Source organism: Ciconia boyciana, chromosome 5 (assembly GCF_034638445.1).
Source record: "Ciconia boyciana chromosome 5, ASM3463844v1, whole genome shotgun sequence".
In the NCBI taxonomy this organism is placed as follows: domain Eukaryota; kingdom Metazoa; phylum Chordata; class Aves; order Ciconiiformes; family Ciconiidae; genus Ciconia; species Ciconia boyciana.
Genome location: NC_132938.1, coordinates 81,125,018 through 81,137,953, shown reverse-complemented (window position 1 = coordinate 81,137,953; position 12,936 = coordinate 81,125,018). Strand labels below are relative to the sequence as shown.

The window sequence follows — 12,936 nt, the reverse complement described above, 5'->3', positions numbered from 1 at the left end:
AACAATAGAAAGTGTATTTGTGAAAGGTGTTGAAAAAGCCCTGGTTGCTGCATTGAGCCCTTCCTGGGTGAGTAAATATTGTACTAGCTCGTACTATAGCAACAAAAAAAGAAAGACTTTAGCAAGTTCCTACTACCTGCTTGGGTAATGCAGGTCTATTTGTGCTCAGCTAAAAGGAAACTTTAAAGGTAAAAGTTTTGTATTCTTTCTGTATGGTAATCCTAGACATAGCATAACCAGATGTTTCTAGGAGTTTTTTTGCTAAATCACTGATGCCAGTGATCCTGGACTTGTGTGGCTGGGAACCAATATAATTTGCAAGCACACAAATTCAGTAATTCTGCAAATTAACTGATGAATTCTTGAGTCTTCTGCCTTCTAAAATCAAGCAGTGAGATAATACATTGGCAGGAGGGAAAGGGAGAAATTCATTTGCAGATGCTCGCTAGGCTCAAGATGGATCTCTGCAAAGCTTGGGAAAATAGCTTTCTGTGGCTCTGCTGAGTTCCTGTTTAATTACTTAGCCAGATATGACCTTGCACAACTTCTATAATACAAGGGACTAGGAGATCTTTTGTGGTAAACAGAATCCATAATAACTCTGTTTTCTAATCTCTGTTTCTCTAGCTGATGCTACCCTTTATAAAACTATATATATATATATCCTTGAAGCACCTAATTGAGAAATGGCTTTGTGAGGGGATGAAAACATTTGAGTTCCACGAAGTAATTACACAGGAACAGTGTTACTTGTCTTTTTAATATTACATACAAATACTGTTATCAGAAGACTCATTTCTAGTCGTGTGTCCTTTGGGTTGGCAGTTATTATGTGTTTGGTCACTGGAAGGAAATGCCGGAGAGGTTGAGCAGAGTGATGTTATTAAGTTGTATTTTTAGTATAGTCTAGGAGGTGAGGTGTGTAACTGTTCATTTGCAGTTTTCTTGCAAGCACCTGGGAATCTGCCGTGTATGAAAGCATTCCCGAGGGACACGGGTGTGTGTGGCACCTTAGGAGAGCCTAACAGAGAGTCTGTATAACTGTGCAAAGTGAACCTATGCTGTTCGTAGTAACAAATGCTAAGAACTGAGGGGACTGGAGAAGTAGTGATGTGGCATAATGCAGTGGATTGTACTGTGTTGAGAAATTGTTTCATTACAAGCACTGCTTTATATGGTTCTCTTGTTTTGTTTTTGAAAGCACTGTATAAATAACAAGTATTTTCTTTTATATCAGTGATGCTGATGTTTTAAACTTGCATTGCGGGGGACAGGATGAAATGAGTTTTGAGGTGCATGGCATCATAAATGTGGACTGTGGGATCTTTTGTTTGTTTTTTTGGTTGCTGAGTGGGTTTTTGTTTTTTGTTTTTTTTTTGTTTTGGGTTTGGGGTTTTTTTGGTGCTACATATACCTGTAATATGCAGTTCAGGAAAGAAAGGAGATAGTCCAAATTCTGCCATGTTCTTGTTGAACAGCTTACAGAGCCTGTGCTAATCCTTCTAGCTATCGGAGCATCCACATTTCCACCCTTATCATACCCTTACAGGACAAGAACAACCTGCCCCTAAATCTCATGGTGCCTCCATGTGTCAGAAACAGCCTCTCACCTGCCATGAAAACGCAACCCTCTCTGAGCAGCTGGCCACAGCCACTGCTTCAAAATGCATGGCAATACTTTGATATCACTTAAATATCAGCCTCTTAAATGTTGTCTCCCTCTGCTATTTTGCCTTTCAAGCAAAGAAGCTGCTCTGCCTTAAGGGGTGAAGGCAGGCCCACTAGTTCTTAATTGCCTCCTTCCCCAAGTGACTTGGGAGATTGTTCTCTAACTGGTTGTAATTATCCTTTACTGTAAACTAACCAAAGCACACTCCGATTTTGGTGTCGTGTTCATTAGCAAGCATCCTGTTTTGAATGTTAATGTATTCTGGGAATGTCCAGTCTATAAGAATGGACTGATTTGTGTAGCAAGTGTTTGTGAAATACCCTGAGGAACAAATTTGTACCACTTAACTGATGTGAAACAAAACCCATGATGTTAAGGACAGAATATCAATGGATGGTCAAGTTGCAGAGTGGCTTTACGTGTGAACATTGCCTAAAAGGGAGATAGACTTTTTATTGTCCCCAAAAGAGTGCTTGATGGGAAGGTTGGTTCTGAGACTGTGTCTGCAAAAGTTTTCTTCCCGTGGTCAGTGTTTGTGGCATGATTTCTTCTTTCAGGCGAAGAGCGGATTTATCCCGTGAGTGGCACTACTGGTGGTTTTGCAATGGAAGTGGGCTGCTAATTTAGCATGGGAGAAATGTGGGAAGAATGAAAGCTTCTCTTCATACCTTGACTCAAACATGATTCATAAAAAGAAGGCTCACCACCCATTCCTTGAAAAAAAAAAAAAACAGTCTGAATCCTAGTAGATGCTTTCTCTTGTTATTTTCAAGGTATTCAGCAGTGTGGACTGCTTGGTTTTCAGATGGATAAATGAGTGCAGCATATAAAAGTGATGCTGAATGCTTTTAACAGCTATGGTTCTGCCATCCAGCTCCTACTCAACCCCCTGGATCTGGAGTTTTCTCATGTGTCTCCTATAATGAGGAATGAAGCATGGCTGCTCTGCCAAGCACAGGTGGAAAGGTTTGCTTAGTAATGTTGTCGGTTGCTGGATAATAAAGGAGGTGATGGGTTTTTTCTGCCTAGTGAGATTATTCCAGTCAAAAGTATGATTTGAATTTCCAAGTGACTGTGTGGACACTCTTCTTATAGTAATAGGGGCTCTTGAACCAATGGAGAATAATAGACTTCCTTAGTGAAGCAAACCACATCAGGAAAAAGGCGCTCTCAAAAATGTGCAGGCGGAAAACTATTGCTGAAAAACTGTTCCACAATTGCCTTTTCAGTTAATTTCCTCTTGTATGCAAGCCCTTTCTCAGAGCATTTTACCATATATTTCCAGAAAGAGAGCACTTGATCACTGAGCTTGTGCACAGTACTCAGATCTCAAGACACCAGGCACTTGGAGTGCCTGGTGCTAGAAATCAGCCCTGATGAGCATTCATACGCCTGGTTTGGCTAATGGAATTACCCAAACTGTTCTGATGTGCAAAATTGTTTTAATTGTATATGAGACTACTGCTTTTGCTGGGTATTTTGATACCTCTCTTGATGATCTGGGTGAGGAGGCAGATGAATATAGAAGTTGTAGAAATGGAAATAAGAATTAAGAAACAAAATAGAAATCCGTGTTTAAAACAAAAGGCTTGCTTATTGCTCATGAAAGCATTGGGGTATTTACAGGGAAAAAAACTCTAGAATAAAGGCTTGAGAATGTGATGTTGCATGCTTAGGAACTTCAGTTAATCTCTGAATATGACTATTCCCACATGTGGAAAATTGCAAGGAAATAACTGTCATGCTATTGAGTTCTGTCTATGCTTTCCAAGTTGCACACATCTTTGAAAATTACTCTTAAGAAATCTAACGGTGACCCTGGATACTACAGACTATGAAAATAAGTTTGAAAGAGCCCCCGAAGAATAGACTGTGGGCTTTTCACCATATCGGATGGTTATGTCATTTGCTGAAGTGTAGGCTATGCTTCCGTTCTGTCACTGGTAACTTTAAATGCTGTCTGCTAATGAAAATTATCCTGCTAATTCTTGTACATCAAAATGTTACTGTAACTTTTTCAGGCTATTTTTCCTTTTGCTTTTTTTGTTCTTTTTAAATATAGAGATAGTTATGTGAGATTTTTAAAAGGCAACCATAGAAATTGAAATAGAAATTGAATTGCTATTAGTAACCAATAGAAATTGTTCTGTCCACTTTTCAGAAATATTGAAAGAATACAGAAAATGGCTATAAATTGTATTATATATGTCACATACTTGTGTATGTCTGCATGCACATAGGGAAAAACAAATTAATGCCGTGTAAAACGTGTTGTTATCTAAAAATTCAGGTACCTCAGCAGCAAACTTGCTCCAGAACCAGAGATCCTTTTATTTAGTTTAAAGAAAGATCTCGGTTATGTGAGGTATAAGAAGTCTCCTTTGTTACCCAGGTGCTCTGAGTGAAGCCCTTGAGCAGAACCTATATAAGCAAGAGGCAGCCAGTACGTTTGCTATATGTGTTACTGTATGAGGCCATCTCTATGTATCAACATATACACACACACATGAACGCACCTCTGTATCTATGTGGGTAAACAGACTTCTAAAGTAATCTCAGGTTATGTTTTCTGTATCTGCTGCTACACTTGTGCACTTTCAGCCTTTACTAGGAAATGGAGCTTGCCAGCTTTCCCAAGCTTTGTCTCATTTTAAGTACCCATTTGCACATACGCGTATCTGGGATGGTATCCCCCAATTCTTGCCTTACCTTCACGTCGTTGGTGTTCATCCTCGTTCCCTCCTTCCCAACAAAGATGTCATCTATGTCAACCAGAATGTACCTATCCAAGGACAGTGTGAGCTTCTTCCCCGACAGGAAAGAGATGGCATCAATAAAGATCAGTTTGTGCAACCAGAAGGTCAGGTTGTTTCCAAAGAGGACTCTTTGAATCCCATCATGAAGCCCCAAGTCTTGGATGACGGTTGCATACAGAGCAGCCTTTGGCAATGCTGCGGGGGGTGGTTTGGAGGTCTGCAGTTCAGTTAAAAGCACAGGTTGATAGGTGGAATGGTTAAACTGGAAAACTGTCCAGTCTTCGCCAGGCAGTGGACCTTTCTCAACCCTTGGTGCTTTGGTAATGCGTAACAGGGGAGACTGAGGGTTTACCACACAGTCTTTGAGGGCTACATTATTGTAAAGATGTAATGGCAATCCTTTCAGTTTTGTACTTGGGGAGCTGTTCTCGTTGGCTTTATGAAAACCAATTATGCTAACACTGTATTCCACACAGTATTTTTCCAGAAGCTCTCTGTTCCATGAGTCCATGGATACATACTTTAAAATATTCTCATATATAACAATCGTGTATTTTCCTCTTCCATTGTCTGTGAGAGGGGGAATATCCCCCTTAGCTGGCGCAATGACCATGTGGTACTGAAATCTGCTGGACTCGAGGACGGCTATGATGTCTTGCCCCAGCTGGGAGTACTGGCTTTCCACAAATAGGAGGACAGTGGGATCAGTTTTAGACGGATCAATTGGCTTAGCCGTTTTCAGCTCCATGGACCTGTATGGTAGAAGCTTGAGGTCTTCACACTCTGCTTCTCCGGTGGTTTCCACGAGGGCCATTTCCTGCTTGTAGCCGGTGTAGAGGTAATAGGCAGAAATGATGATACTTGCCAAGCAGAAGGTCGCCAGGAGAATGACCAGTGTTCTGAAACTTCTGCGGAGCTTCACGATTAGATTCATCTTTCGCAGGACTTCCAACTTATGTTGGACTTGCTGCTTTTTTGGTTCTCTCTTCCTAAAGTGCCATAGGAACGAGGAGATGCAGAGGTACTGATTTCCCTCCCAAGACGTTCATGTGACCATTGCAGTGCATTTATGAAGCTGTTGGGGAGGTTACAAAGCTATTGGAGCAGGAAGTTAAAGGATCCAGAAAGCTAAAGGGAAGGAGGTTTTCTCAGAATGCAGCAGCTGCCAATAATCAATGAAGAGGACTCTTAACATTATCTGCAACAAGAAGTAAAAGAAGAGTAAATAAAATAAAATCCATTAAAGTGATTAAAAACACACGTTAATAAAGATGGTGATTGATACTGGTAATCTGAGTTAAGAGGCGAGTTTATGAACAGTTCAAGGAGCACTCAGTATCACTTGTTTTCTTGATGTATTAAGGTAAGCTGCATTAAACAGCTCTCCCATATTCTTAGGGTATAAAAATAAAGTCTAAACATAACTTTTTGAGGACACATCTCTTTTATGGGCATTTCTTATCTAAAATGGTTAATTGCTATTGCAAATGGGAATGACTGAAGATTGTAGGACAAAATTAGGACAAAGAAAGTGTTTGTTAAATATTGGGCCACGTTCCATGTCAAACTCAAACTACGTAAGTATTTTGAAAGGGCTAACAAATTCTGTGTTGGACTGAAACTAATGAAACCAAAGTGAAAGACACAAGAGGACTTTGAAGAAAGATTTGTAGGACTTTTCTCTCCAGTTTCCATTCTGTACCTGGAGTGATCAGTACTTTACAGTCCATTTAAGGACTGTCTGGAATGATAAAGATTGTGCATGGATTTTCCACGTGATGAGTAGGCTACTAAAACTGCAGGGTGTAGCTGTGCATGCCTCTGTCTCTATCAGGGATGAAAGGGAGGTGGTACATAGCATGAAAAGTACCACAAGGGAGTTGTTCAGTGAGTGCTGGGGGGGCACATAGGTGTGGGCCCTGGGCCATGACACCTCTAGCTAAAGGACTGGGGCCTCGGTCTGTCCCTGCTGTGCTGTATGGCTAAAGTACAAGGTGCTTAAACCTGACTGCCTGGACTGCTCTGAAGCCCTTGTGCAATCCCTGGTAGTTCTACCTAAATTTATGAAAAATGTAATGAAAAACAATAAACCATATGACTTGGAGGCAATTAAAACTAACTAACTAAATAGCCCGTCCTGCTCTATGGATTTAAATAGGAATTAACATTTTTCTGAATTATTTATACTGTTTACCTATTGGAACAATGTGAGACTGTAAACAACGGATAATTTCTGAACTGCAAGGAAGAAACACTCTTTCCAGGCAGACACTTGTCAGTTGATGTGTCCTCCTCCATTAACTCAGATTATGCTTTTGAGTTTCATTATGAAAACTATTCATTCATCTTAAGCTTTACACCTAACACTGAAAAATGCTTGTAAGAAAGGTATTGAAGAAATTTGCCTAGCAGTATATTTTATGACTCTGGTATACAGTTCTAAGGAACCTCTTGATTGTGTCAGTTCAGGATCTTAAAAATGCAAGTGAAAAGTTTTAATTTTGCTTTAAATGCTTTGTATGCCACTCTCTCCTAGTATTGGAGTACTCTACTGCTTTTGGGAGCTTATCAAGCAATGAACAGGATGCTGAAGTAATTGTGAATTAATAGGTCTATTTGCTCATGACAGGCTTGATGCTGCTCTTGCAGTTTGGAGAGGGGGACTTGTTGCTGAGGCCATTTGTGACTTTGCCAGGTTCAGGTTTTTATCTGCTTTACCTTTCTCATTTGGAAGCTTGCTGGGAGAGTCATACCCCTGTATTGTGGGCTGCTCCATCAGGGACCCTGCTGTGTGTCACACAGCAATTGGCCAAAAGGTGAGCAAGGTGGGTAGTTTATCCATGGACAGAAGTGAACAGAAATGAGAAAAATGTTCTGTATTTAGTAATGTCTTCTGTGTGAGAGAATAAATAAAAAAGAAATCACAGCGATCACTAGGAAATTAAAATCCTCCTGATAATTGTAAGAGTATTTGCCCCCCTTTGGTGCTTCCCTTGTTCTGTCTGCTTGCCGGATCTCACTTCTTATTAAACCTCCAATTAAGATTTTATCAACAGATAAAACTGGATCAAGTGAAGCATCCTCTGTGAGGCGGTGTTCCAGTTTTGGTGACATTGATGAGTCACTCAGCCTGACTCTGAGGGTTTATCGGATCAGGAGAATTGCTCTCCGTGGGAAGGGCAGCCTCACTGGGTGGGTAATCTGCCCACAAAACAGGTAATTGCAACAAGCCTTAGTTTTGTTAGCATGAGATAGGCAGGTATCTTGGAAACAATAATTTAAAAACCCCTCTTGGACTCTGCATCCTCTGCTTGCTTTCAGCACTAGAGGGCAATATTTTCTTGCTTTTTAGCAGACAGCACCTGCTCTCCCCTCGACTCACAGAGCAGACAGCCTGCCTGCAGGCAGACTCTTTCCAGAAGGGTCTCGGAAATCCTCAGGGCCAGGTAAAACACCTTAATTAAGACTCTTATGTTTAAAAACAAATAAAAACCAGAACTTCTACTCTAAGAAATCTGCCACTAAATCACACTGAATACTTGCTGAATGTCTTGGCCTACACCTGTAGAGCAAGGGAATAGCATGCAAGGAGACCTAAAATTGCATTTTTTTCTTCACTGTTCTGCCCTGCTGGATCTCCCAGGTACTGGTATTGCAAGCTGTCAAAATAATACACTTCATGAGCCAGATCTTTGCTGCTACTATTGCTTGTATTACTAAAATATGAGAAGCCCCCGACTTTATACTAGCCAAAACAAAAATGTGGGCTTCATCCCAAATTATTTGATCCAAATAACATTGGTAAAATCTCTTCCAGTTAAAATATTAGTAATCAAATTTAATGTAAACTAGTATATCTGTTGTATGCAGATGTTATAACAAGTGCAAGTATTCACACTTATCTAGATATGTCTAAATATTACAATCGATAAGGAATTTAAACTTGCATATGGAAACCTGGCATTGGAAAAGATCTTCTTTTTAGTTTCCACATTGTGTTTGAACTGCTCTGTTGAACTGATTATACTGTTCAGTAAAAAAAAAGTGTGAAGTAATTAAAGTTTATGAAAATAAATCAGCTATATTAGCCATTAGTGGGACATTTTCCAAGACATAATTGGAAGTTAAGTGCCATTTGTGCCTTTGAAACTCTCCCCCTTAAAGTTCAACAGCTTTATATTTGCTCAGAAATTCAAATATCTTTAGAGTATTTCTGTTATATTAATTTGAAAAGTATGAAAATAGTCTATATTTCATAATTAACGTTACAAATGTAGTTTCATTTTTAGAAACTGGTATTTGAGGTCCTGTGTTCCCCTATGGTCACTGGTCAGCATTCATTGACCCTTCAGGGGTAAAGCCCAAAGCTGGGTACATTTGATCAAGGATTCAAGGTTACATTCATTGAGAGTTGGTCCTTCAGTAGATCTTCAACCTTGTGTTCAGCTGACTTCCTAGACATGGAGCCTTTCCCCAGAAAGAGCAGAATCCTGCAGTATAACTCTGTTGTGATGCTATAGCCATCTGCAGGAACTGTAATTTTTCTTTAATTCAGACAGCTAAAGAAAAACAGAGGTTTAAAACTTGCTGCCTCCTTGCTAAATACTACTTCCTGCTTCCCCATAAAAATGCATTTGATTGATGATTAAAGCATACTGATTTTGAAGATGATTGATTGGGAGATTAGGACTCAACTATTTAAACTGGATAGCACAATAGCGAAGAGAAAACAGCCTCTTATTAATACCATGTGTTAACATTGCATCAGGAATTAAAGCTGGTTCTCTCCTGGTCCAGTTGGTCCCATACACATGGTCTCCATATGCAGACCTTCTCACAGGGCTTAGTGATTTAACAAGCATCTTGACCAAATGAAGTGCAACTAATCAGTGGGGGGAATACAGACATTGCAGAAGGCAGTTACATATTGCAAAGGTAGCTGTTAATTGCTAATGAGGGATAGCTGAAATAATGAAGTTATTGCCTGGGTAAGTAGAGAACACTCCATTAAGAGTGAGAGTTGCTGCCTTCCATCATCCATGAGGAGAAACAGGTGATATGTGAGCAGTTTGGCTCTGGCAGGAGGACAGCAGTGAGTACTCCGTGTGTGGGCTGCCAGCCTGACCAAAGGGCAGGGCGAGCACTGCCTCACAGGGCTGTTGTAAGCTCTTCTGTCCTTACCTCTCCTTGTAGGTAGGCTAAGGATCTCTGATCTGGAAAGCAGAGATCTTAATGTTAAGCAAACAGTTGTGTTTACCCACACTATGGATTGAGCTAATAGACTTCACATCTGCAGCAGGTTAAGAGCCTGTTGCTGATTACGGTGCTGAGTGGAGGAGCAGGACACTTGTTGATCCCCTGCAGTTGATCCTGGTCACCTGTCTGTAGCAGAGTGGAATGCTCTATGGGTAATTCATCTGGAGGCAGGCCAGAGGTTTCCTCTCATCTGACTCCAGCATAAATCAGAAGTCAGAATGTCTTTATTTTCTATATATAAAACTTCCCTTTAGGCTAAAAAATTAATGTAAACTCTTTCCTCTTTTCCTTCCTTTCTAAGCTTGCATGACTCCTGCCATTTATTAGCAGTCTAATGATCCATGATACCTACTTGCTACTCCTTACATATGACTGCTCATTCAATACAGAAAATAGCAAACTGATTTGAGTGAAAAATGACTCCTGTTGACCATCAGCAAAAGTTCAGGGTTTCTATTCACTTCAGAGGAAAAAAACAGCTTTTTTTCCTCAGAAAAGTTTCCAAGATTTTTTTTTTACTGAGCTCCTGAAATTTGGGTGCTTCTTGAAAGTAACTTTTTTCTTTTTTAAGCTTAATGAAGTTGCAACACGTTTTGTGTTTATAAATGTGGCTTTGCTCATGAGGGGTGTTGATGCCAGCTGCTCGTAGCTTACCACAAGGTTTTAGAAAACTCTTCTACCTAGGGTAAGGACAGCTTCTCAGCTGGTAAAAGCTGTTGCAGGTCTTCTAACTTTGTTCTAACTCTCTTATGATTTCTGAGTGGAGAGGCTGCTCAGCACTTTCACCTCTTTTGTTTGTTTTGAATGCATAATCATCTGTAAGTTAAAACACCGATTTTTCAGTATTTTCAGCAATTTGATGTCTATAGTGCACATATAATCTTGTGTGATTCCAGAAAGCTAAATGATGCCAGAGGTTGAAGTCGATAATCAATGAATATAAAGCAAAGTGCTTGAATACCTCAACTTGTGCACGGAATGAAAGCTGGCACCATGTTATGCATGAAACAATACTTGGAAGCTAGCTATTTGACCCTTTTGACTTCCATGTCTCTTTGGCTTTAAACTTTTCCAGGTGATTTCAGAACTTGGAGCTTTGAAGAAAAAAGGCTCCCTGGTGGAAAGGCGTATTTGGAGATAGGTTTTACACATATACGTACATGTACACATATGCACGCACCCCCCTACCTCCTACTGTGTGTATAAGATAGTTGGGAAACATGGTGTAAAGGTACTTAAGAAACATGGTGTAAAGGTACTGTAAACTCTTCACACTTGATAAACTGATAACATCTGATTGCTGCAGGCAGATTCATGCAAAGCTACCAGTTTCTCACTCCAGGACCACCAAAGTTGATCTGTTTTTATCATGGTTAGTATTGTCAAGTGTGATTTGAAGCATACTAATGGAGTGGTTTTCTTTATTTTCAGTGTTTTACTCGTCTTTTGACTGAGTAGGGGAATTGTGATTAGAGAAAGCCTTGTAATAATTATTTCTATTTCTTTAATACTTCTGAAGGTATGCAGATAGCCACCACTGACTTGCCACAAGTCCCGCTTTCTTGAACACATATGATGTACTGTCGTAACAGCATGTAAGCAGACATATTTTGTTCTCATTAATGCATATGTGGTCTGAAGTTGCTGACTCACCATGTGGTGGTTTTTTTTCTTATTGATGCTTTTAGGTAGGTAACTATAACCTCTGCTAATGAGACAAACTCCCCCCCAAGCTATTCTATGTGAACTGGTGGGACACTTTTACAAATGTGAACAATGAGACTATAAGGAAGGTATTGTTCTTTCTGCAAATCCTCCATCACAGAATTGTTGCCTCCTTTTATTCTCCAGACCATATGTAACACTTCATGTTGCTGAACTCCTAGTGGAAACTTATTCTAAGCCTTAACCAGACCACACTTTTGGTGAATGTTGCCTGATGTTCAGCCTCAACACTTCTTTCTTTTGACCCATTAACTTCTAACAGTCCTACAGTCATTTGGACCACCCAGAAATGCACATATATATCCCATCTGTGACATTTCAGTGATGTTTCCTCCAATTGTCACAATTTATCACTCTAACACGTCAGTGTTTTTGAACATAAGTAGCTGTAATATTTCCTCAGAAATCACTGACTGCTGATATTCTTGAGTGTCAGGTATGGAAGCTCCTAGAAATCAGTAATAAGTTAAGTATAGTCTTAGGAGGGCCATGCATGAAGAGAGAACCTATGTATATATTTCTTGTTTCTTGACAGAGTGGTTCTAGTCACCATCCCAACTGGTAGGTGTTAATGACCACGTTCATCTGTTGTGCAGTTCCATATGTGGCAAAAATGTTACACAGTGATATCAAAATATATCACTTTATCAAAATATACATAATATTTTGATGTCATCAGGCAAAACACCTTAGCTTTGTGGTCAGACTTAATAATAATTAAAAAAGTATTGTCTCAATGACATTTCCAATAAATGTGTCCATCTCGCCTGAGTGATGGTAATAAGATCTATCACTTGTCACCAGTAACTCACCAAAAATTCAAAAAAGCTAAATAGCATTATTCTTGGGTACAGGCCTGACTTTTCTAAGGTCACTTGGCAGACCCATGGCTGAGCTGGAAGCAATAGCCATTTGCTCTTGCATAATGCCCTTCAACAGATAGGTGTCTTTACAACCCTCATGACATCTGTAGAAAAGTAACTGAACTACCAAGGATGAAAAGAAGGTTTTGAGAGATGATCTGAATGTCAGAAGCTTACTGCTTAAGCCATGATGACAGAGCCAAAATGCCATGGCAGAAAGTTGTGGCTGAAAACACAGCAGAGATTCCCATGCTACAAAGTTGTGTGTGACCTACAGGATCTAGCCCTTAGAGTTGATGCTTTGCTTTCCCAGTGGGATTAATGGAGAGTGCAGGTGTAATGAACATCCTGTGATTGCCCCAGCCCTTTTGAATGAAGCTGGGGAATGAAAACAGGCTTCACATGTTTTCCTGAGGCAGCCTGCAAAACATTTCTCCTGACTTGATGCAACAAATCTTCTGATCTCACTTGGTTAATGGCTCTTCATCACTTTTCAATTCATAGTTTAATGCTTCAATGGAAGCCAATTTGAATTCATTTAACTTTTCAAATAAAACTTTTGTGAGATGCTGTATCAGATGTTTTATTACAGTCCATCTATTCTGTTACTGTTTTCTACTTTTATAAGGCTGTCAATTAACTATCCAGTTCCAATAGAATGATTTGT

The 12,936-nt window shown here is 39.8% G+C and overlaps 2 protein-coding genes across 3 annotated transcripts in view; one reads left to right on the top strand and one right to left on the bottom strand.

The window, feature by feature from the left end:
* Positions 1-12,936, top strand: part of LOC140651599 (uncharacterized) — a 268,878-nt gene that overhangs the window by 11,826 nt on the left and 244,116 nt on the right. The window lies entirely within an intron of this gene.
* The window catches only part of LOC140651598 (bifunctional heparan sulfate N-deacetylase/N-sulfotransferase 4-like), a 104,347-nt gene that overhangs the window by 83,055 nt on the left and 8,356 nt on the right, over positions 1-12,936 (bottom strand). For both annotated transcript variants that reach the window (XM_072861236.1, XM_072861237.1), the window contains exon 2: positions 4,379-5,623. In XM_072861236.1, the coding sequence (XP_072717337.1) occupies positions 4,379-5,359 (981 nt within the window). In that variant the 5' untranslated portion in view covers positions 5,360-5,623. The remainder of the gene's footprint in view (positions 1-4,378; positions 5,624-12,936) is intronic.